The 23424-nt window shown below is 51.3% G+C and overlaps 3 protein-coding genes across 5 annotated transcripts; 1 reads left to right on the forward strand and 2 right to left on the reverse strand.

Annotated features, from left to right (window-relative positions):
• The first annotated feature begins 448 nt into the window (after positions 1-448).
• Positions 449-1634, forward strand: C26H1orf74 (chromosome 26 C1orf74 homolog). Its single transcript, XM_069771847.1, has one exon. It carries the CDS (start codon positions 495-497, stop codon positions 1311-1313), a length of 819 nt encoding a protein of 272 aa, XP_069627948.1. The 5' UTR covers positions 449-494; the 3' UTR covers positions 1314-1634.
• A 636-nt stretch (positions 1635-2270) lies between these two features.
• On the reverse strand, positions 2271-18204 carry TRAF3IP3 (TRAF3 interacting protein 3). 2 transcript variants are annotated; one of them, XM_069771842.1, is made up of 16 exons: positions 17707-18204; positions 14465-14823; positions 13097-13211; positions 12519-12576; positions 12361-12385; positions 11903-11932; positions 11529-11624; positions 7462-7533; positions 7068-7208; positions 6221-6358; positions 5830-5965; positions 5006-5068; positions 4867-4926; positions 4159-4325; positions 2699-2812; positions 2271-2536 (listed from the first exon to the last, which is right to left on the reverse strand). In XM_069771842.1, the coding sequence occupies exons 2-16, from the start codon at positions 14765-14767 to the stop codon at positions 2453-2455; spliced, it is 1602 nt and encodes a 533-aa protein (XP_069627943.1). In that variant the 5' UTR covers positions 14768-14823; positions 17707-18204; the 3' UTR covers positions 2271-2452. The 2 variants fall into 2 exon arrangements, with proteins under 2 accessions (XP_069627943.1, XP_069627942.1); XM_069771841.1 differs by having other exon boundaries at positions 2699-2971.
• Positions 18205-18337: 133 nt separating this feature from the next.
• Positions 18338-22253, reverse strand: LOC104318352 (11-beta-hydroxysteroid dehydrogenase 1). 2 transcript variants are annotated; one of them, XM_069771843.1, is made up of 6 exons: positions 21908-22253; positions 21232-21362; positions 20532-20643; positions 20214-20399; positions 19512-19655; positions 18338-19157 (listed from the first exon to the last, which is right to left on the reverse strand). In XM_069771843.1, exons 1-6 carry the CDS (start codon positions 21993-21995, stop codon positions 18907-18909), a joined length of 912 nt encoding a protein of 303 aa, XP_069627944.1. In that variant the 5' UTR covers positions 21996-22253; the 3' UTR covers positions 18338-18906. The 2 variants fall into 2 exon arrangements, with proteins under 2 accessions (XP_069627944.1, XP_069627945.1); XM_069771844.1 differs by having other exon boundaries at positions 18338-19062; positions 21908-22251.
• Between the last annotated feature and the right edge of the window lie 1171 nt (positions 22254-23424).

The following is a 23424-nucleotide window of genomic DNA, read 5'->3' on the forward strand; positions in this document are numbered from 1 at the left end:
TTTTTAACTGGTCTCTAGCTGCAGACTGGGAGGCTGACACTTGCTTCCAGTGTGCTTGCTGCCTTTTTTTTTTTTTTTTTTTAATAGGTATGTATAGACACACACTGTACACGCATATATATTTAAAAAAAACCCAAAACAACCAGCTCGGCATGCTGTGAGGAGCCCCCTGAAGCTGAAAGCACGCTCATGCTCCAGCTCTGAAGCCTGGGCGATGGCTCTCAGCTGCGTCCCCCCTCCAAGCTCTGGCTGAGGGGGATGGCAGCGGCCCGCTCCTCAACGACCTCTTCCTCGTCGATGAGGCCGCTGGCGCCTGGGCCTGCCCGGGGAAGGCTGCTCCACACCGGCCCGGCCTTCCCGGGCGAGCCCGGGCCTAGGCCGGGGCGGAGCGGCTGGAAAGGCCGCTCCGCCCCGGGCCACCGCCTGCGCTAGGGCCGAGGCCGACCCGGAAGCGGTGGGCCCGGCTTTGGTTTCTCCTCCGCGCAAGCGCGGCCATGGCCGCGGAGGAGCCGGCGGGCAGGGCCCTGTCGGTGCCGCGGCTGGTAGCGGCGGCTCGGGAGGAGCTGGGGACCGGGCGGCGGCGGTGGCCGGCGGCCCGCGCCCTGCAGCTAGCCGGGGAGGTGCTGGCGGTAGCGGCGGGGCTGAAGCCGGCCTTGCTGTACGACTGCGGCGCGGCGGGCCCCGCCGAGCTGCGGCGGTACCTGGCCCGGTTAAGGGAGGCCGGGCTGGCCCCCCGCCGCCTCCATTTGCTGGGCGCCCAGGGTTCGGTTCTGCTGCTGCAGCCGGGGCTCGCCCGGCGGAGGCTGGCGGCCGTGCTGCGCGCCCGCCCGGCTCCCTTCGTGGACGTCTCGGCGGGGCGGCGCGGGCCGGCCATCTGCGGGCCAGCGGAGGCTGAGGCGGTCAGGGGCCACCTCGCCGCCCTCCTCGCCCACCTAGGGGCTGCCGAGGCCGCCAGCTCCGGCCCCGTGTCCTCCAGCGAGGTCGTCCCAGCGGGCTGGAACCTCTGCACCGTCGTCGGGGTGCTGCTGGGCTACCCGGTGGCGTACGCCTTCGCCGCGGAGGAAGGTGCCGAGAACTGCCTGGCGCTGACGCCGCTGAGGGTGTTCACGGTCCAGGCCTCCTGCCCCAGGATAAAGGACGGTCTCAGGGTCCAGATCTACTCCTTCAGCATCCCGGAGAGCCTCTGCGTGGAGCTGGAGGAGGTGCTGGGTGCCTGGTGCGAGGAGCTGAAGAAGGCCTTCAGCATGCAGAGTGACTTTGTAGATCTCTGCATTTCGAGCGAGGTCGTGTCTCTTCCAGCAGTTGCCTTGTAAAGCACAAAGTCAGACTTTCTGGCTTGTTTCTCACTTGCGTCAGGGACTGAGGCGAGAGATCTGGTTCCCGTATGTGCAGCCCACTGAGGCTCTCTCAAGAGGCCCCTGAGCACCAAAGGCTGAATTTTGACAATCTCAGGGCCCGGGCCTTGTGGGCCGGTTGCAAATCAAGCAGGTGTACTTCCCAGAAGACCAGTGTGTGGATGTACATGCTCACAGCTGCTCTGCAGCCTCCATCCGGACTGTGGAGTGTGCCCTGTCAAGTCAGGGTATATTTATTTGCTGCAAACAGCTGAGGACTAATAAAAAGGTTGGCCGGCACAGTTTTTTGAATTTGTGAAGTTTGTTGTAGGTTCCATATCCTATTTACTACTCCTGCGAGGTGCTGACATGCACTGCCTTGTAGCTGAGCCTGTGCTTGAACAAGGGGCAAGTGCTACCATAAAACCTGCACAGTGCAGCTCCAAAAGGGGCTTAAAACCCCTGTCCCTTGTCGAATTAATGTGGCGCTGGCAGTGGAGGGGAAGCAGCCATGGCTGTGGGGACGCTTGGCCACGAGGCAGGTTAGAAGAGCGGTGGGTTGAACTGAGCCTGGAGGGTGGGAGGTGGGAAAATTGCTCAGGACAGGCAGTGCACGGGGCAAGTGCGGGGGAACTGTGTTAAAAAGCCTCCCTGAGCTGGGTGTCTTTGTCAGGTATCAGCAGAGATGGTCCAGGGTCGAATACCTCCCATTCAGGGAGGCAATAAAAAAAGGAAGAGAATTTTGTAGTCTTCTCAGCCGCCGGGCACGGAAACCAGGGAGGCTGGATCCCAAGGGCACGGGATGCCCCGTCCCTGCTGCTCTGTCCCTCCCAACCCCCCTGAGCCCCGGCAGTGGCGGTTGGAGTGGCTTTGTCCCTGCCGCAGGAACTGGGCAGCACAGCCTTCAGCTGAGGCAGAGTAACCGAAGCAGCCAAGGGAAGGAGCGATCTCCCAGCATTTATTGGAGCCACAGGAGTTTGTCTGGAGCGAGACCAGCTCAGGAAGTGAACCAAACAGGCAAGTACAAAACAGCAAACGGTGCACTGTGGCGAGAGTGCATTGCTGTTGGTGAAGCAGAAGTCAGTTCCTGCAGTGAAGTCAGTCATCGAGAAGATCCTTCATGGTCTGTAACTTGTGAGGAAGATGGCTATGGCCATTGCTATCACTGCCACCAGGAGAGGGATCCAGGGACTGCGCTGTCTCTGCAAGGAGAAGCAAGCGTTACTAGGAAATTGGTGGGGAGAAGATCCTTCTCATCTCATCCCTAGCAAACCTGTCATTCATCTTTCTGCACTGCAGAAATAAACAGGGGAATTTTTCGCAGTCCGAAAGCACTGGGAGTCAGGGTGAGGAACGCCGCCCACCTTTGCCCGCTTGCTCTGGAAGTGGTTGAGCTCGTCCCGGCACTGGCGCAGCCTGGTCAGGCAGGAGCGGTACTCCTCGCTCAGGGCCTCCAGCTCGGAGCGCAGCTCCGTGCACTGCAAGCACAGCAAGGGGCCGTTAGCAGGAGGGATCCCCCCACTTTTGTACACACCGAGACTGGCAGGGTTCCCGCAGCGGCTGCAGCGCTTCGCCCCTGCATGGGCACTGCAGTGAGGGGGGATTTCCACTTCTGCTACCTGTTTGTCCATATGTACCTATAGGGGACAGAGCAGATCTCAGTGTTACTGGGAATACGGTGATAGAGGCAATGCCGGATCCGTTACCATCCCGTGATGTGCTTGGCTTCGCTGCCATCTCTCAAATCGCATGGGAGAAAGAAGCAATAGTTACTTTTATGACCATAGAAGCGTGCAGGTCAGAAAGATGTGTAGTGCAAACTTGTGGCAGGGTTTGCCTCTCATTCTGAAATTCATTCTGCATTTCACTGACTGCGAGAGCAATTGCAGAGACCTTTAAACCCTCTGAGACATGGGACGGGTACCTTGGTTGTGCTGCACAACCCCAAAACCCAGGGAGCGCCTTTTTTCCTGAATGGCCACGCAGCAGCATGAGAGCCTGCTGCCTTCCCACTGAGCGGTACATTAGCAGCAGCTGTGGAAGGAGGCTGCCTGTGCCCAGAGGCTGCAAGAGCCACCGCTGGGGGGGCAGCTGGCTCCCCGAGCTGTTCCCTTTTGCTGTGATTGTGCTTTACAAAACCCTTGCCCAGGTGATGCTGGGTGATGTGTGATGCTGGTGGTGCACTCACCAGCGGGGGTTAGTAGGACAAGCTGTTCTCCTGTGTGGCTCTAAGCTCTGCTATGGTAAATTACAAATCCTTTTTTTATAAATCTTTGCTACCTGAGTACTGTTGTAAGAACTCTGGGGCTGTTGGTTGGCAGAGGGCACAGCTTGAAAGGAAAGAGCCTGTGAGAGGCCAGAAAGCTTTGAAATTGTTTGCAGCCCAGTTGTACGGGCATTGCTTTTGTTAGCAGACGCTTCCTGTTATTTGCAAGCCTCTTCTTTTCCTCCTCTCCTTCCTTTTTGCTCAGGGTTTCAGCTCTTAAAGTGTAGCTTTGGCTTTGGCTTTTCCCTGTGAGACTGTTGAGGCTCTCCTGTCTGTGAGAGCAGAAATGTGTTTGTTTGGAGAGGGCTCTGCTGCTATAGCCCTGGGTGCCAGGCTGCTGGTGCCCTGCCCTTGCAAGCACATGCTGCATTGGGTGTTTAGGTGAGGCTGGTATCAGTATAAAAATTCAACAGACATAATCGTTACAGGAGATACCAAGCTTAGATTACTTCCAGGAACTTTGGTGCATTGTGTTGTGCTACCGCTGGAGCACTTACACCAGCAGCTCGCTCCCCAGCAGGGAACTCCATCCCAGCCACGATTCAGTGACTTCCTCACCTCATTCTCCTTTGCTGTAAGCTGGGATGTCCTTTTCTGCATCTCATCCTTCAGACTTTCTTCTCCCTCCTCCTCCTCCTCCTCCTCCTCCTCAGGGTGCTCTAACAGAGCATTTTGTTTTTCCTTGGCAGGAGTGAGAGGTGGGGTCTGCGTGGTGAAAACCTGGTCTAGAAAACAGTCAGGCTTCTGATGAGAAACAGGTCCAGGCTTTCAGTTTGCTTTAGATCTTGTTTACTCAGCACAGTTTAAAGATAATATTTGTGTGCTATGCACACAGCAGAGGACACAGGAGCTGAGTTAGTTATCACAGGCTTGCCTCTGCCATAGGTACAAATTAATCATCTTTAGATGAATATTTCTAAGTAGTTGCCAGAAATGGAGAGGAGGGAGAGTTAAAATGCCTTTTATTGCTTTTTTTCAAGTATAGCTGTAACTACAATTATAAACTGGAATGTATTTTGTTTGGAAAAAAAATGGCATAACCACTGAAGTAGAATTTGCAATTAAATTAATTTATTTTTTTTAAAGTGTTTGCCATCATAAATACACTTATGTTTTAATGTTAACTAGCTAAATATAATAACTCGCTTTGTGCAGCTTTAAAATAATCCTTTATTCTAAAGCAGTGTAGACTTCTCCCAGAGGCAGGTCTAAAGTTCCTGTGTCCAGTGAGAGGAGTGCTAGGTGGGAGTTACAAAGTTTGCTGACCTTTCCTTTGCACCGTCACCTCCTGGGTCTTCTGTTCGTTGGTCTGCTTCTGTATCAAGTCTGTGAGCATAAAAAGCCACTGGTATTGTCCACAGCGCTAACGCAGGTCTCTTTCTTAGCACATCTTTGTGTTACTTACTGTGCAAATGGCTGATTGTTGTCTCCAGCACTACCTTCTGATTTTGTTCTTTTTGCAATTTATCTGAAATAATGATAGAAGAAAATCACAGTTGATGTAAATCTCTGTCTATCTTTATGTAAGGATGGCAACTTTCCCTTTCTCCACATGTGTAAAGTGGCATGGATATTGTTGGCTACGCTGAACTTTCTTCTCTGAAGGGATGTGATTTTTAGCTGTTAATTGCCTTTTCAGTTTTGGCAGCTTTTTCTAGTGTGCCTTAGATTCTATTAATTTATGGTTTATTTTGAAGCTGTTCGTGTGAGACCTGTTATGAAAATAGTACTGCCACTCATTTACTCTTCCTTAATTGTGTTTTAAAACAGCCACATGAAGTATGTGTGAGTTTCCTTGCCTCTGAATTGGTGCTTTAGGATGCTATTAGCACATATTTATACGCTGATAATATCCACCACCAGGCAGCAGCACCTCAGACAGTGAGAGGTGCTGCCTCTCCACCGAGTGGGCTGGCATTGCTGTGTTTGATGGGTCTGATAAGGATGCAAAAGTCCTCATCAAAGCTGAGGACTCATCCTTGATTTTTTTTTTCCAGGTCTCCCATTCCATCCTTTCTTCTAGAAAAGCCACTTGACTTCTCTGAAGCCCTTTAATCTAGTTGGAAATTACTTTAGGGGCCCTTTGGAAACCAGAAATTTCTCTGCAAGCTGAGGCATGCAGCACATTCGGAGAGAGCGCGCCTTTAGCGTGCGTGTGTGTACTTGGCTTTACGGACCAGGATTTTAAGAGTATTTTCCTTGTACCCTCCGTTCCCCTGCACGCCGTACCTTCGATGGCGCTGATGTGTTCTGCCTTCAGGTCGTTGTCCTCCCGCAAGGCGCTGGCTCGCTGCTGGAGCGCGGCGTGCTCGCTCTGCAGGCTGCGCAGGACCTGGCAGAGCTGCGTGTTCTGCGTGTCCGCTTGCTGGGGGCGAGAAGAACCCCGGCATCAGCCCAGCCCCGGCACCGTGCCGTGGGCGGCTGGCGAGCACGCAGCGTTGCCGGCTTTCTGGCAACGAAAGGCAGCCCCGAGCCGAGGACCGGGTTGCACATGTGGCTGCTGTGCTTCATCAAAAGGGCTTTTTTTTTTATACAGGGATCTCAACCTGGGGGCTTCCCTGCTTGCAAATCGGAAAAGGTGAACTCCCGTGGGTGCTGTTCCTGCGGGGAACTAACGTACCTGCAGTTCGCTTTGCAAAATGTGGAAGCTGTTTTTGAGCTCGGCGTGAGCTGTGGTCATCTTGGTCAATTCGGCTTTGAGCGTGGTGTAGTGCTCTTTCCAGAAGGCAGCGTCCTCTCTCGTTGCTGCCAGGCTTCTCTAGGGAAGAGAGCAAGGACCCACGGGTGGGCTGGGACCCACGGCTCGGTGGGACCGTGCCAGACTGCCCTGAATAACGTCTGCAGGCTCTTGCATCGGCTGGCCTGTGTGTGGGGCTGGGGCAGAGCTGCTGCCTCCTCCACCAGGGTTATCGCAACCTGCGTGGGGCTGATGCCATCTGATGGGCAGAGCACACACGGGCAGAGGGTTTGCTGTGGAACCTGAGTTCCCATGCTGCAGGGAGGATTTAGAAGCCTGGTAGTCTTTGGGATAAGACTTACTTGTTTTTCTGAAAATACCAGATATGATGTGGGTCAAAGCAAATTGCTATCTCTTGGGGGAAAATCTATTTTCATATAAAGGAGCAACTCCAGAAAAAGCATTTCTGGAGACCTCGTGCCCTGGATGTCTCTGTGTGTGTGTAGAGCAGGGAATGGGATGAAGAGGTGGTGGAGGAGAAGGGATTACAATTAAAGCTGCCAAACAAAGCTTCCCTAACTGTGTGGTGTTTTTAATAAGCAGATACGTGGCTCACAAAATGAGTGCAGGTTGCCACTAAGCTGCTTTGGATATTGCTCAGTAGCTAAAAAATGGTACTTTTGCATCTTTGCTGCTAATGGTAAGCTAGCCATCACCTTTCCCTGAAATGTGGGGGCTCTTTGTCACAGTCAGGCTAGATTAAAACAAAGCCAGGTGTAAAATATGTTACCTGAGAGTTTTGCAGCTGCTGTTCTGTTTGGAGTTTGTCCTCCAGCATCTTCTGAAGAGCCTCTTTTGCCTTCTGCTCATAGGTCTGCTTCTGGTCCTCCATCTCTATCAGGATCTTCTTCACACACTCCTTTGAGTAACTCTTTAAAGGAAGAATTCAAGTGTTTGACATATTCCTAATCTTGCTAAGCCTGAATATTAGCAAATCCAGAGTGTGTAAATGCTAATGCTCATTTGCTGTGAAGCATTGCTTGGGCAAAGAGGAAAAAATGTTTTCAGATCTGTATCTAATCACATCGCTCTAGAAACTGAGACCCGACCTAATTACATGGTTCTGTATTTTGTTTTCTTGCCTTTCTTCACCCATGTTTGTTTCTCAGTGAATCAGACATTACCTGGGTGCAGGCCTGCAGCTGATTTTCAAGTGCCCTTAGTTTACACTTCAGTTTATCTTCATTCAGCTGACCCTGGGGGAAAAAAACAATTGAATGGATGTGTGGAATCATGAACTAGGCAAGATGCCCCCAATGTTTTGTTAGTTTGTCTTTTGATTCACTTTCTACCTTCATCTATAGTATTGTGGCTAAATTTGGTCAAAGTCTCTCCAACACTTAGAGTTCAAATAATCTTTCACGATCTCAGAATAAATGGGATATGGGGAGAGTAAAACTTTTATGCATTGAAAACTCTCCTGAGGCAGTTCCACTGGTTACTGAGTGCAGAGCAAGGGGATTTCAGGTTAGTCTGGATGGGTCTGGCAGAAGCCTAGCTGCTGCCTGTCCCTGCGTACAGCCCTGTTCCCTGGCTGGTGGTTCCTCCCTGCAATGCTCCTTGCTTAAAGCTCCAGCTGGTGCTAAGGTCTCGTCTTGCTGGTTCCCTTAGGAAATAGGTTGGGTCTGCATTGCAACATCTAGCAGTTGGGCAGGGGGATAGAGGGCAGCACTGATGATTCATTTTCCTTATTATAATCTCCTCTCAGTCTTAGTCAGGCTTCTTGGGTTTTGTGAAACCAGACTGCATGCAAATTCAGATAAAATTTCTAGCAAAGAGTTTACGTAGGCTGTTTTTCCACCACTGATGCTGAGGACTCCGGTATCCTCTCTGCTTACTGCTGTTTGAAGTCAAGCCTCTGAAAAGCAGCTCCTCGATGTTACAGGAATAGCTGTTAGACCCAAGCAAAACCAGATTCTCTGATGTCTTAGCACTGTTAAAATTTGTACAAGTAAGAAGTAAGTTTACAGTCCCAAAGACTAAATCTTCTCAGTTCGTTGTTGGTATGAAGAACTAAAGGCTCTATCCTCTTAGAAAGCAGGTGGAATTTTGAAAAGCATTTTTATATGTGAAACATTATGCCTAGTTTTCCTCCGCAGTTGATTTTGTTCTGCTATCTGCAGAGGTTCCCGTTGGAGGGTGGTGGTGCGACCGCCGTTGTGCACAGATGTAAATGACTGTGCAAAGTACAAGGCAATAGAGTGCTGGGCCCTTCCTACGCTTCAGAGCAGAAATGAGCTGGCAAACTCCTTTCATGGAGATGCAGCTTATAAATTGGCAAAAGAACATAAGAGTATGAAGATTTCCCTAAATGGAATAAGCTGTCTGTCAGGGCTGTTACCAGAACAGCATGGCAGTGAGGGGTGAGTGAGTATGTGCACATATGTGGGAGGGCATAAGAAATTATGCTTTTGACCAGAAAAGTTATGTGAGCAAATCTTGGTCAAGCCCTTGTGTTGAAGATTATCTACATGAAAGGGGCTGTTTAAAAAAACCCAAAAACCAACAACAAAAAACCCCCCAAAACAACACCCCAAACCCAACCAAACAAAACCTGACCCACAACTAAACAAAACAGCAGCACCCCCCCCCCCCCCCCCCCCCCGCCCGTAGCCACCACGGTCAGACAGTGGTGGTTTCCTCTCATCTGCAGTGTCTCCGGTGTCACTGTTTGAACACGACCTGGGGATCCTTGTGCTGCACCTTGCTAGAGAGCCCAAAGACACCTACTTGAAGCCAGGCAGAGGAAAGGATTAGGGCTAACATGCTCAAAATACGCCCACTCTTGCAAATACCAGATTTGAGTCCTCTGTAGCCCTCTTCAGAGAGTCTGAGGTTACCTGAATGGGCAGCTCCAAGACTTCTCTTAAACTCTTCTGCATTTCCCTACTGCTGTCATTTAAGTGCCATATAAGTATTTTAAACTGGTTTTGGCTGACAGCTGTAGTGTTGTGGATGTCCTGTGATCGGTGAATTCTCTGATACTCCTTCCCTTAGTCATTTTAAACAGCTGGCTTAAAGCAATAATAGTAAATGCTCTTTCTGGAAGGCTTCCAGTTTGCCCAAATGTGATGCTTGTGCTAGAAACTAAGTCCACATAGTAGTAGTATTACACTGGAAATGACAAAGAGCTTAAGATCTGCAGAGCTGCAAGGTACTTCCAAAAGCCAGGCTCAACTTCAGAGGTCAGGAAGGGAAGAAAATATATTAAAGTAGCAATTTTCTTCTTTAAGAAGAGAACAGCTCAAAATTAATTACCCTTAATAATCATAACTGAGACTTACTTAGCTTCCTTCATCTGGCAGCATTTCTGAATCAGCTAAGCAAGTTTTACAACAGGTGGAAGATTTAAGGTACGGACCTGTGGTTGGAAGGGGTCTCTAACCTAGAGGTAAAATCGTGGGAGGGGGAAGGAACAAAATGCTTTATCCCTTAAGTTTAATGACATCCCCATAGTCCTGCAGAGCATTCACTTGCTCCATCAAGCCAGAAGCACCCAGAAACACAAGCAGCACCTCAAAAATGACTCTATGGCTGTTTCAATAGCATTTCTCTGAAACCCAAAGTATTAGAAAGGATTAAAAAGCTGCTGCAATAAGCATTTGGTATCTCACCTGAGCCTGGAAATGGGCAACCAACCAACCATCAGTTTCCATGGCACAGTGTTATGGTATAGGACCTCTCCATCCCTGCCTTTGCCTGCACCTCCCAGAGAAGCCCCTTGCTCCCATCCTGCCTCCCTCCGCGCAGCTCCCGGGGATCCCCCCTGGCACGCGGCATCTGCCTTGTTTGCTCCGTGGGGTCCAGTGCCAGCGGCGAGTTACTTTTTAGTCTGATGAAAGGCTGAATGCAAGAGGCAGCAGCAAAGGCTCTCTTCTGTAGCAGAGACAGCAAGAAGCAAAGAGCACCCACCTGTATCTAATCTGAGGTCTCATGGCTACTTCCTGCAGAGTGTGTCAGGGTGTTTTTTCCTGCTCATATTATTTGAAGAAGCAAGTGAAGGCGGAAGTTTCTAACCACAGAACATCTATCACAAGGGTTTTTTATACCATCTCACCCACTCACTCGCTTTTCTGTCCCAACAGAACTTTTAAACCACTTTTTTTAATGGCACAATGAACTGTAAATTAATATTTGATTTAATGACCCTATATAAAACACTTCATATGCTGCATAAAATGCATCACCTTAATTTTACCTCCTGATAGCAAAACTGAATGGGTCCTGGTTTGGTGCTGCCCAGAGGATTTTGTTTGAGCTGTGGGGAAATAGTTTGATGCAGGGCCACAATTCAGCTGTGCACCTAAGGCTAAGCAGGTGTGCCAGAGCATCATGGTATTGGGTCCTGCGACCTGCGTTTGGGGCCCAGAATACGTCCCCAAAAGGAACTGGGGCAATGGTGTGTTTGGAGGATGTCCCCGCAGATCCCAGCAACGAGCAGACTGGGCGGCCGGGAGCTCGGCAGGAGGGCTGCGTGGGCTGGGTGGGGGTTTTTAGCTGTTGTGTTCTCAGGTCAAGAAACAGCCTGTCTTGCCTCCATCCAACACGGTGTTTGCCAGCGCTTGGGTGCACCAGTTGGGTGCATCTAAAATTTTTATTTTGGTCAAAAAAAAAAAAAAAGGTTCAAAATATTTGAAACTTGTTTTGACTAGGGAAGAAAACTTGGTGCAAGGTGGTTATATGGGTTTATTCCAATTCTTTTCCCCACTTATACACTTCTGTTTGACTTTTATTTAAGGAAAAGTGGGAAAGGCAAGTATAAAAAAAATAAAAAACAAAACCTAAAAGCTTACAGAAGAAAACGGTTTTAAGCTTCCAGTTGATCTGAAAGCAAAGTACGTTTTGTAACAATCCTTTGGGGCACAAAAGGGAAAAACTTCAAGCGAAGTGACTCCCTAACTTCTGCGTTTGTGTTCAGCCCTCCCTAAAAAGAAAGGTGACAGCAAGGAAAGAGGCAGGGCAAGCAGCTACTTGCAGGCGAACGGTTCTGCACAGTGCCTTGTCTGCTGGGTGAACAGCATTGCATTTTAAACCTGTAACATCAGCACCGAAGCCAGGCAGAGCTAGAGCTTGGCTCCGAGAACGAAAGGGAGACCCATGGGTGGCTCTTGCTTGTGCACACAAGCCCCGTCCCACCGAGGCAAAACCCCCCCCAGCCCCAGCAAGAATCACCTCCCGAGCTCTCTGGTACCTGCCAGGATTTTTCTGACGCTTGCAGCAGCGTGGAGAAAAGCTCCTGCAAAATCACCATCTTCTGCTTGAGCAGCAGCTCGCGGTGCAGGGCCTCCTGCGAGGAAGGGGAGAGCTGGTCAGAGGGGACCCCCGGAGCTGGCGGGGACGACAGCCGGGGTCCCCCCTCCAGCGCGGGGTCAGGGCTTCTGCCTCGCGGGGGGGGTCAGGCAGGTCTTTGAGTTCAGTGGCTTATCTGTAGGCTTTTTTGGCCACATTAAAATTGGGCATGTAACGCCCCTTCATTTAATAATAATAATAATAATAATTTAAAACGTATTGTTGTACTTGCTGAAGACCTACTTTCCCAGTGGGTACTTAACATCTGGTACCTACCTTGAGGTAGTTGGACAACTGCACTATTTCCTGAAAGGGAAAAGGCAAATGTTTAAAAACAATAGGATTGTTTCAGTTTATAAACATTTTATGAACTGGCTACAAAATCCAAATATTTTGAAATAAAACTGAAGTTAACAGCCTATGTCTGGGTGGAGGATGAGTGCCTGCTGGGGTTCGTTTGTTTGGTTTTTCCAGGGAAGCGAAAATATTTTCTGCAGCAACTTACATCATTGGAGTTATGGTATCTTTGCCACGTAGTGTATCAAATCAGGGCAGTTACTGAATGAGAACAGTAGATATCCAGGGGACAGAAGTGCCTTTCTCCCCTATAGCAGCAGTGTCATCATTTTTGAAACTATAGAAATTTAGCACCAGTCAGTGTCCTGGTCAGAAATTTTAGAAACTGATTGTGTTTGCAGGAGTTCAAGGCTAGTTATTATCTGCGTTTTGCTTACCTTATTTAAAACTGCTATTCCACAACTAAAATAAAAAAGAAAGTGTGTTACTGAGGTGAGGGTGATGTGGGGGTTGCGTTTGGGCTTGGACATCAGAGGCTGCTGCCCTGCAGGTATCTGAATTCAGAACCCGGGGAGGGAGGGGAGGACCGGCTTACTCTGTCTGCTGGCTTGAGTCTCTCACTCCTGCACTGGGATGTGTAAGGGTCTGGGTTCCTGTGAAAGCAAAGCGAAAGGCTGTGAATGATCCCCCCATCCGAGGGGCCGTGAAGTTCTTCTCTTTGGGTGTCCATCTCTGCTCGCAGGGTGGCATTGCTTCTAGGACGGAGCGCAGTTGTTTAAACAGCATCCAGTAACACAACTCAATAGGGACCAGACGCAAAGAAGAGTCCTACTCTGATGGACGGAGAAGTAGAAGTTAAGTAATCCCGCAGACTGAAGTTGGCCCCCAGACCCCCGGATGATCTGGGACACTTACAGCGAAGCCGTAGGTCAGAGCGTCTGCGCAGCAGCACTGGTTGTTAAGCTGTGGGCTGGGCTGGTTTATCCCTCCACAGGAAAAATATTTTTAACACCTCCAGTCTGCAGAGGAAACTCGGACTGGGATGGTAAAACCTTGTGCAGGTGTGGGGCTGCTGGCAGGGAAGCTCGGGCTGGGGGGAGCTACTGGCTCGTGTCCCAAACCACTCGATGGAGATTAGAGGTGGGAGGGAAATCCCGAGCATCCCTCGCCTACCTTGGGTGTTCACGGAGGCACCTCGCCTGGGGATGGCTCCTGCCGAAACGCCGAGGGGGACGCTGAGGCCGAGCAGGGAGCGTGCAGGGGGAAACGTGGGGCAGCTCCACGGGTGCTGGAACGAGAGGGCAGCCCAAAATGGGCTGTGAGGAATGGAGGGGAAGGGGCTGTGGCCGTGTCAGGCTTTGTACCTGCGGTGACTGTGGGTGAAAAGCATCAAGGAGACACCAAGAAACCATGGCAAATCCACAAGGATTTGCTGTTTTGGCTGCAGCAGCTCCAGAGGTCAGTGGGGAAGTGGGAGAAAACCTGCTGGCTTCTTGAGGGGGATACAAGAACAGGACAAAGAACCCCCCCCCCCCAGAGCATCTTGAGATATTTTTTGAAAAGGTGAGGACTTTGGTGGCAGGGAGCTGGCTCCTGGCTTGGGTCTCTGCTGCCATTTGGCTGCCTTGGAGCAGAGGTACCTGTTCTGCCCTGGCTTCCCCCCAGGGCTGGGGAAGCGGAGTGCTCACCCCATTGCCCCACTGCCTGCCCCCTCTCCCCCCCCCCCAAGCCTCCTGCCCCTTGTTACCTCTGCAAAAGCAAACAGGGGAAGGCACCCTGCATGGGCCATGTGCATGTAAATGCTTGTTCCAGATTCCTGCTGTCTAGCAGGTGATTAAACCTGGTGAGGTAGGTAATTGCACGCTCTTGTGCTGCAAAGGGAGCTGGAGGGCGTGCCTGTGTAAGTCATCTCGTGTTTGACTGTCTCTGCTCACGCAGGTTTGTGAAGCCCCTAGGATGAATTCACAACGTACCAGTGGAATTGTTCATTTTGCATGCGAAGTTAAGTTTTAGAAGGAAATCTGCTGGGCACTCAGACTGGGGTGTGTTGCATTGCATCTTTCTATGGATGTTATTCAAGGCAGTGAGCTCTCTGGGTTACTGTTAGTGGGGCAGCACAGGGTAGGTAGTAATGAGTACCAGGGAGCCTCCTAATTCCTGCACCCTTCCTGCTAACAGCAAAGGTGATGGAGGGAAGCCAGGTGTCTAGAGCTCAGTTTTCAAGGGTAAAAATAATTTGTGTAAGTGCAAAACTGTAATCTGGCAGCTAGGATGTGGGGTTTTGCTTGGGGGAATGGCTGAAAATCTCTGTCCGGTTCAGGGTTGGCAAAACAGGAGACGAGCACGCCGGGAGGGAGGGGACAGCATTTACCCGTGCCCGACTCTGCAGTTTGTAAGGAAATGCACGCTTTTGTCCGTGCGTTCTCACTTTTGGGCTGTGCTTTGATTTGGGTCCCGATCAGTGGACAGGCTGGGGATGCTTCATTGGGTGCTAGCTGGAGCAGGCAGAGCACTGAGCCGCGCTCCGGGGGCAGGCGTTACCTGGAGCAGGGCGAGTGGGCTCGCCTCCACCCGTGAGGAGGGCTCCGGGGGGACGCGTGCTTCGGGATCCTGTCCCGGCAGCGTCCTTCCAGCATCGCTTGCCAAGTTTCTCCTCCTCAGGAACAGCCTTTGCCGGGGGCTCTGCTGCGGCTGCTCCGCTCCCCTCCCGAGGTGGCGGCAGGTCGTCACGTTGTTTCGGTGCCGGAGGTTCTCCCGCGTCTCGTGCCGCCGCTCGCACTTCTCGTCGTAGCTCTCGCTCGCGCGCCTGTGCCGTGGCCGTGCCTTCTCGGGCTGGCTGATCATCTTGGGCACAGCTCTGCCGGTCCGCGGCAGCCCCGTCCGCTCTGGGGTCCTCTGTCCTGATGACACCAAGGGAAAAGGCACGATTTGAGTGAAAACTTATTATTTCTAGGATTAAAGGAATGTGAGGTATTGGACGCTGATTCTGGAGTCCTTGCGCAATGGATGGAAGTGGTGTTCCTAGGGAAATCTGTTGTCCATGAGCACCATGCTGTTCTTGCTCCTCCATCGGGTGGGTGCTGACCTGGGGGATGCCGGGAACAGAATTTCAAACAATTAACGCAACCTCATGAAGCTATCCTCACTACCAAGTAATGATGCTTCCACTGCTTCCTCTGGGAGAATTCCTTTCCTGATAAAATAAAATCCCTCTTATTCAAACCGATTCTTTTGTGTGTGCTGTTACAGCCCTTTAGCCAACCTAAAGAAAACAATGAAAACACAGGAAGAGCAATAGCTGCTCTTTCTGCAGTAAACATCTTTTGAGTGTGTGTTTCTTTTGCCAGTTGCTTTTTTGATAGGGCCAAATATAGTGGTGCTGTGGTGTGACTTACTCTCCAAGCAGTTGCATTGTGTTTCTTAGTGTTGGCTGCCTTTTCTGTGTGCGCAGAGGGATCTGGAGCACGAAAAACCTTGCAGTGTTGTAGGGGGTTGGTTGGGGTTTTTTGGGGGTGTGTGTGGGGTTTTTTTGGTGGTTTTTTTTTTTCAATGGAGTGTCTGGCAGGTCTGAGCACACCCACTCTCTGAAGCCCACGGCTGCGGAGTGCTGCTTTCTCTTACCTCCTGGTTGCTCCCTCCCTCCCCAGCTCCTGGTTCGGATGCTGCGTAACGCTTTGCCCTCTGCTTGTTGACCTTCGCTTCTCCCCGCACAGCCTCGCTGGCTGCAGCCCCGGGTCTGCCTGTTAGCCAAGCTGTGCCTTGGTTCCTTCATGGCAAATACAAGCGTAGTGACCGACTGTTACACTTTGGGGTTAATTCATTGTTCAGCTCTGGTCAAGAACTGGGCTCACAGGCTCTCAATGGTACCAGTTTGCCTCAGGCACAAATTCTGCCTCCATTTCTGGGGACTTTGTGGCCCAAACAAGGCAGTGGCCTCGCCGAAGGGGTTGCTCCTCCATTTTGGCACTATTGCACCGTCTCTACATGCGCACACAGGCTGTAGATATGAAACCTCCTCCCTCTCTGCTGACTTCTCCGCACAGTTGCAAGCCACCGGTGCAATGTTTTTTACTGGACTTTGGTCGTATCGGGTGTATTTGGGCCTTTGCCTCTGCAGCGGTTACAAGAGAAAGCTGAGCAATGACTACCCACAACTGCTCTTCTTCCTTCCTGCCCTCGAGCGAAGGCTGTGTCCCCCTCCTGTCCCCTCGCCCCATCGGCAGTGAAAAGGCTCGTGCACAGCCCACGAACTTGTTTGGAGGGTGCCCAGCCCTGGGGGGCTCAGCCTGGGAGCTGCTGTGGCCATGTCTGGTGTGGGGCTTTTCTCATTTTTATTAAATCATGTTACTGTAGGAAGGAGGCGGGGGGGAGAATTTTAGTGTCTGAAAGTTCAAGTTAAATGTTATTCACTGTTAAACCACCAAAACTTCATTGGTCTCATTCTGTCTCAAGCAATTAGGAAGTTGTTGAGTCTAAATGGAAAAAAAAATGGGAACAAGGAAGCCCCATTTACACATGTAATACTTCCGTGCTTTTTAGTCTGCATTAAAATCTGCTCAATAATTCCTTTTATTGTCCTTGTGCTAGCTGTGGTGTACTCAAAGCTCATTACTAGTGCTGTCTTTTCACTGTAGATCCTTCCTTTGGAAGGAGAGCGGTGCTTCTGAGGCGGTCAGCTCTTGCTCTGGGCAGGGAAGGTGCCTGCAAACCCACAGCCAGGACACTGCTCCCAGTGCCGAGCCCGCGTGGGACGGGGGCTTCGAGAGCCCTGAAGTATGGCACTTGCTTGTGCGCTTTTATTAATTTTTATTGCAATAGTCTCTCCTTTGAATAGCTTCTGAAGTGTCTGTAATTTTAGCTTAAATTTACTGAAGGATCCCAACAGTATTTGACTATTCAGGTGTTTCTTATTGTGACACACAGCTGGAGGAGTCTGGGGGTATAAAAGGCCGAGCCGGTTATTCCCTTGCAGCTTTCACGTCCGTACCATAACAACCCCACTGTGCTCACCCCGGGCCTTTCCTCTTGGTGCACACCTGCTTTCCTTGGACCAGGAGGCAAGGCAAGGTCTGGCCAACAGCTTCACACCGAGAAATGCAAGTTGGGTGTACGCCGACACCCCGCAATGTGCTGCCTTGAAGCTGGGTGCAAACTCCGTAGCTTGGGACAAAGTGAGTAGCTACAGCCAAACTTCTCCGAACTCTTCAGGACAATTTAAAAGCCTTTTCTAGCTAATTTTGCTTAATTTTAGAAATGGCCCAATTGCACATTCAGTACAGACCTGGGATGTCCTGCAAGGTCCCAGCCCTTCCCGTCAGGAATAGCTCAGCCCCTCTCCCACCTGCACCTGGGCTGCCCAGCCTGTCACAGTGCATCCCAAGAGCAGCTCTTGTAACAGCCTCAGTTAACCAAAAATGTGCTTTAAAGCAAGGTAAAGCTTAAACAAATACACAGTCCATTACTCACCCCAAGCTGAGCAAAGTGTTGAGGCCTTCTTGACAAGCTAATACTCTATTTCCTTTCTGTTACCCCAAATTACCCTCTCTAATTAACAAACATGTCCTTTCTCTTTGCTTTCCAAGCTGTTATACTTCTCGCTTCAAGGGAAACCAAAAAAAAAAAAAAAAGTCTTCTTGCTGGTTCATGTTACAGCCTCCCAGTGTCAATCATGTAGGCTGAAAACCGGGTGAAAAAAGAGGAAAAAAGGTGCACACCGCTGCCTTTAGCACGGCAGCCTCCGCTCCCCTCCATCCCTCACCGGCCCCAGCGCTGCGGGCACTTACCTGGCCCGAGGGGTCCCGTCCTACCCCTCGACCGCTGCGGAGGAGCGGGGTGAGCGGGGGCTTATCGGGCGCGAACACGCTCCAACTGCCATCTTTGTGCCAACCACTTCATTTTGCTGCTCTTACTCTTTTTCTCGCTCTGTAAAACAGGAAATGTTGCAGCCGCAGCCGAGCCCCGGTTCCTGTCTCTGCTCGCAGCCTGGCTCGCGGGGGGATTTAGGTTATCTTGGGCCCCCAAAGTCTCCAGCTTCTCTCTAAGCAGAACTAGCAATTATCTTTTGGGCCATCTCCCTTTATCGGTCTCGGACACACGGAGGTTGAGTGCTGGTTCACGGAGCTGGCTGTGGCACTCTGTGACCGAGTCTCCCTGAGCTGCTTTGGGGTAGAGAAATCCAGACTTAGGGAAGTACAGTAATGCTATTATTTTAAGGCTTCTTGCAGATTGGAAAGGAAAAAAAGTGTGTATGGGCAGCAGAGGAGAGGTCACGAATGGCAGAAATTCATTAAGGTCTTTAGAGAAGTGAAAGCTGCGTTAATGCAAATCATGGAGGGAGTTCGGTTTAACCATCTGGGTGCTGATAAGGGCTCTGTGCCTATGCACGTGGAGAAGGAACACAAGTAAAAGCAGAGATCCCGTAAAGTAGCATAGGATTTATTTTTTACAAAGACCAGCCTAGAAGAGATACATGACAAAAAAATTTCCTGGTTCAAAGACCCTCTTGTGGCTGTGGGTGGTTTGTGCTGCTTGGCCAAAATCCTCATTCTGGGCCATGGCATGGCTTGCTGCCTGCTGTGCTCAGCACCGCTGCCTTCGTGGCTTTCAGTGGGGGAACAGTTTCTGGAGGTTGAGCAGAAAACCTGCTGGGGAGCTGGAGACTGGCAGCAGATCCTGCTGCCAGGAGCCTCTCTGAAGTGCTTCTTGGTCAGAAAAAGCCAGCTGCAAGAGTTCATTGCTAAAAAGGAGATTTTCATGCTGTGTGTTACAGGCTTCTGGTGCATCCTGTCTCAGGCTGCCAGCGTGCATCAGCATGGGGCTGCCCCGGTGGCATGGAAAAGGGCACCCGAGTAGCCGGATTAACACCCAAATGCCTCGTGCCTGGCCCAAAGCGTGCTGGTGCGCTCACCGCCCCAGGGACTATGTTCTTCTGATGTTTTCCACCTTATAGTTGCTCCTGATGAGGGAGTCGAGGAAGTCGGGGGCTATGTCCCGGAGGAGGAGCAGGCTGCCCACCTCCCGGGATGGGTAGTGCAGCTCCCGCCGGCGCAGCACCCCGCTCCTGATGATCTCCAGTGCGCACTCCTCCTTCGGGGCTGGTGTGTCCTGGATGGCGTGTGAGACTGCTCGCATGGCGTTCTCTGGAGGGACGGGACACCAGGGAGGGAAGGAGCAGTGTCGGATGGAGAGGCTGCCACAGGCACCACTGGCTCAGTCAGGGTGTCTGTAGCTTCCTCTAACAAACTGACAAACTCTGGGGATCCCTACTTAACGAGGCTTAGAATAGTTCAAACAAACAATTACAGTGATGTCCTTCCCATTCCTTTCCACCTCTGGAGTGACCATAGGATGGAATCCCCACCTCCCCTGGGTTTACTGCAAGGATAGCAGAGTCAAAGGTCTCGGGCCACACTTTTTAAAGAGTTGGGGTTCTGTTTCCACAGCTGCACTGCCACTGCAGGCTGAGGGACCAGCAGCGGTGCTGAAGCAGCATGCTGAGCAGCCGGGGGCCGGAGGGCGGGTGGTGGGCTCAGCTTGGCCCTGGCTGGAAGCGCGCTGAGTCGTGGGCACCCAGTGACGCTGAGCTTACCTGTATTGATGTAGCCCAGAATGCAGAGTGTGATGGAGACGTTGACCTTGTCTATGATGAATTCCTGTCGCAAGGAGCTGAAAAATCCATCTAAGGCGAACTTAGTTGCTGAATAGGGAGCACTAAATGGGGCGGCAGTTTTACCTGGAGCAGAGAGACAATGTCAGGGTTTGGGTACCGGATAGACATCAGCCTGCATGGCTCTCCCTTCCTCTTGCCCTTCAGGTAGCTACAGTATTGTGATCTAGGGTGATGGGGTAAGCTGTCATGAATGCTTAAGAGAAATAAACGAATGCAGGAATGTTTAAAATGTAACATATGGCATACGATGGCATGAAGTGCCTTCAGTTGTGGGTGATACTGTTCTTGTACTCCTGCATATACACCCATGTATAGCAAATGCATATGTAATATGTGGCCACGCACCTAAAATAACCTGCAGTGGTGTACCATCAACTGCAATGCATGAAGGTGATTAGTGGGTGCAAAGAGACTAGCAGGACAAGGCATAGAATATAAATCCCCCAGAGGACTTGAATTGTGCATCCAGGATATAAACCATACGCTGATCCTGACTCCCAGCGGGATGGCTCTCTGCCTTATGGTCCTTATTCTGTCTTTTGAAGAAGAGCCGCAGCAGGGATCCCTTGCAGGCAGAGGAAGGGACGTGGGCAGGGAGAGCCTGGCCCCTTCTGTGCTCACCTGCTACAGATGAAACGACGACGATGCTGCCCTCGCTCTCCTTCAGCATGGGCAGGGCAGACACGGTCATCGCCACGTAGCTGAGGAAGTTGGTCTCGAGGAGCTTTCGTATGTGCCCAACGTCCCCATTGAAGTAGTTGAAGTAGCTGTAACCAATGTGATTTAGGATGAGCACATCGAGGCCTCCTGGAAGCAGAGCATGTTTGCTATTGGCAACAGGCACCTCAAAACAAAGCAGCTTCTTGGTGGCTGGGATGGCCCCAAAATGTAGCGCGGGGTGTGTTGGGGAGTGAGGAGGAGCAGCTCCCCACCACCTACCCCAGGTGTTCTCAGCCTCCTTCACCACCACCTCGGGGAACGTGGTGTCCTCCATGGAGCCACTCACGTAGTGGGCGGATGCGGCACCCAGCTCGAGGCACCGCTTCACAACCTGCAGTGACAGCGAGAGCAATGTTGGCGATGGACCCCCCCCCACCCCGTTCCACAAAGGCTGTTGCTGTCTTGGGGTGGATGGGCAGCGCATCTCCCTGTCCTGCTGGAAACCCTTCTCCCTTCATGGGAGGAGACATGTTGCTCAGAGAAACGTTTCTGGCTGCAGAGTCAAACAACAGCACATCTGAGCCAAATATTTAGTATTTATAAATATTGCATATGACCGCTTAATTTTGATTCTGTTGTATGCAGGATGCAAAACCAGCTCGGACTTTGAGAAAGGGCAAGGGCTGATCAGACCAGGACTTGGGCAGACTGGTGTTGTCCTTGGTGGTGGAGATCAGAATTCACAGCTGAAGACTGCAGAGACAGAAGTGCCATGCTGCCAGCACTGGAAACACAATTTGTTGTGGTGGAGGATGTGTGTTAGCACAAGCTCGTACTGGGGAAATGCTGGGGTGGACCTGTAGGGTATCTGGCAGCCCCATGTGCCCGGGCTGGGGTGAGTATCTGCAGACTGCCCGCCTGTGGGGTTCAGGATTGTAAATGTGTTTGGCTGACCCGGTGTGCTTTGCTTGCCATTTACTTTCTGCAGCTTGGCCTCCGTCCGCGCCGTGAGCAGGAGGTGGGCCTCCATGCGTGCCAGGTGATATGCCATCTGCTCCCCGATGCCGCTGCTGGCTCCCGTCACGATCACCCGCTTCCCCCGGAGCATCTCTGCAGAGAAGGGCATGGGGCTCAGAGCCGGCACAGCCCACACCGTCCCCCCGTGTGTGCTGGCACTGGGGCTCCTCTGCCCCCGCCACCCCTCGCCTTCGGGTGCTGGGAGCTGCAGCCCCCGGTCGTTAGTCCCGGTTCGGTGGGGAGCACGTGCGAGGCTTGAGCTCTGCCTCCAGCCTGGACTGGGAGTGGCTTTTGGAAGCAATGAGAGTTGACTAATGAAAGGATTAAATGTTTAAAGTGGAAGACTGCATGTTTCCTAAATAAATAATTTACTGAGATCGGACACTTACCGTGCGTCCCAGCAGACCCAGGATAATCCCATGAGCTTTCCTGTGCGGCGCAGGGTGCTCTGACCCCTCACACCGGGGGCTGCCTCTGCTCTCCTCCGAGCCCTCAGCCCTTCCCACGCTTTGGCTTTTCCAGCTGTGCTTTGAAAAGCCCTTCAACTGGCCCGTGTTCTTCTGCGTGGGCACATACTGCCGCTCTGGCAGCAGCCTTCCTGATTGTGGGTTTAAAGCGTGTTTTTTCCAATTACTTACCTTCATTGAAATTCTCAGGTGCTGAATAAAAATAAAAGGCCAGTGCCAGTCCCAGCAAGGGGATGAAAATCTTCAGGAGCAGACCCATCCCTCTGCAAAAGTACAGGCAGGAGAGAGAGAAACCCCGTGGCTCTGACTGTGGGAAGGTGGATGTGCCAGTAGGTTGCAAACAGGGCTGGGAGCAATAGCAGTTTTGAACTGATTCTTGTCTTGCGTAAGTCTGCTGGTGTCTGTTGGACCTTTTCTTTTTGCTTCCTGTAATTTAGCAAACATTAACCTAATGGAAAGTGTCGCTTTGGACTTTAGGCTGTCCCTTTGCACCCTTGTCCTGCCACGAGTTTCAGGTGTGTTTTTGGAAAGCATTGAAGGAAAGGCACGGAAAAGCTTCTGGCTTCATAGAGCCGTGGGTGTGTTGTTCGGTGGCTGCCTTTGGGGCTGGGACACCCGTGTCCCCGCAGTGCAGACCTCCATGGGACGGGTATCCTTCTCTCTCTCTCCAGTCCACGTCTAAAACTGAGGCAACGCTTCCCTTCCTTGCTGGCTGCCACAAGGATTTATTAATCGGCAATGATGACTGTGATCCAGGTTCATAGGTATATCTAGAGAGAGCAGGGCTGGCAAAGTTTGTAGTTTTAGACTCTTATCGGTGCTTCTGGCTTATCCTACGTGATACCACCATTGGTGTAATACTGACAGTGTTGGGTGGCTCTTACACCTAAAAAAATTGCACTCTTTTCTTGAGGAATCGACTGATTGCAAAAGGCAGTAAAAGAGCCAAGCAGGTGAATAATAAAGATCTTCAGCTTTCACAAGTGTTGTGTGTCACACTGCTCAGCATCTGCGTGGGCATATGGCGAACGGATTTACAAATAATATTCTGAAAGAGAAAGTTTAAAGGGCAAAACCCGCTCTGCGTGCACTGGTTTGTGTAGGCGATCTTGGGATAAGGAGAACAGAAATGCTGCTTTCTGATTTCCCTTTGAAAGTGAGGAGCAAACCGCTCCTGGGGGGTGTTTCAGTGAGAAGAATTTGGGGAGGTTTTGCATTGCTTTGTCTCGGGACAGGTAACGGTTGGTGCTCAAATGGCCAGAACCAGGGTAGATGTAAATGTGTTGACTTGGGCACCGCTGCCAGGGTCAGGGAAGCGGTGCTGAGCTCGCTGCGGGCTTAGGCTTTGCATTCACCATGCGTCGCTCCTGGTGCCTGAGATCTCGGCTCAGGGTGGCGATGCAGCAGCTCTCTGCATCTAGAAGGCATTTCCCAGTTATAATGTTTGTGCGAGAAACAGTCTACCAAGTTTGGGGCGTTTTGCTTGGGGTAAAAACTTGCATTTAATTTGGCCGTTAGACTCGCAACAACCAAAAAAAAAGGCTAAAAGACAGTTATGCCTGAAATGAAATACTGAAGGATTACTGCAGGGATTCAACCTTCCTGCGACAGGCGAGTCGGAGGAGCGGTGCCCGCCGGCAGCAGCGTTTAGTGGTGGACAAAGAGGGGATCCCCCCCAGAGAACACGC

Source organism: Haliaeetus albicilla, chromosome 26 (assembly GCF_947461875.1).
Source record: "Haliaeetus albicilla chromosome 26, bHalAlb1.1, whole genome shotgun sequence".
Classification (NCBI taxonomy): domain Eukaryota; kingdom Metazoa; phylum Chordata; class Aves; order Accipitriformes; family Accipitridae; genus Haliaeetus; species Haliaeetus albicilla.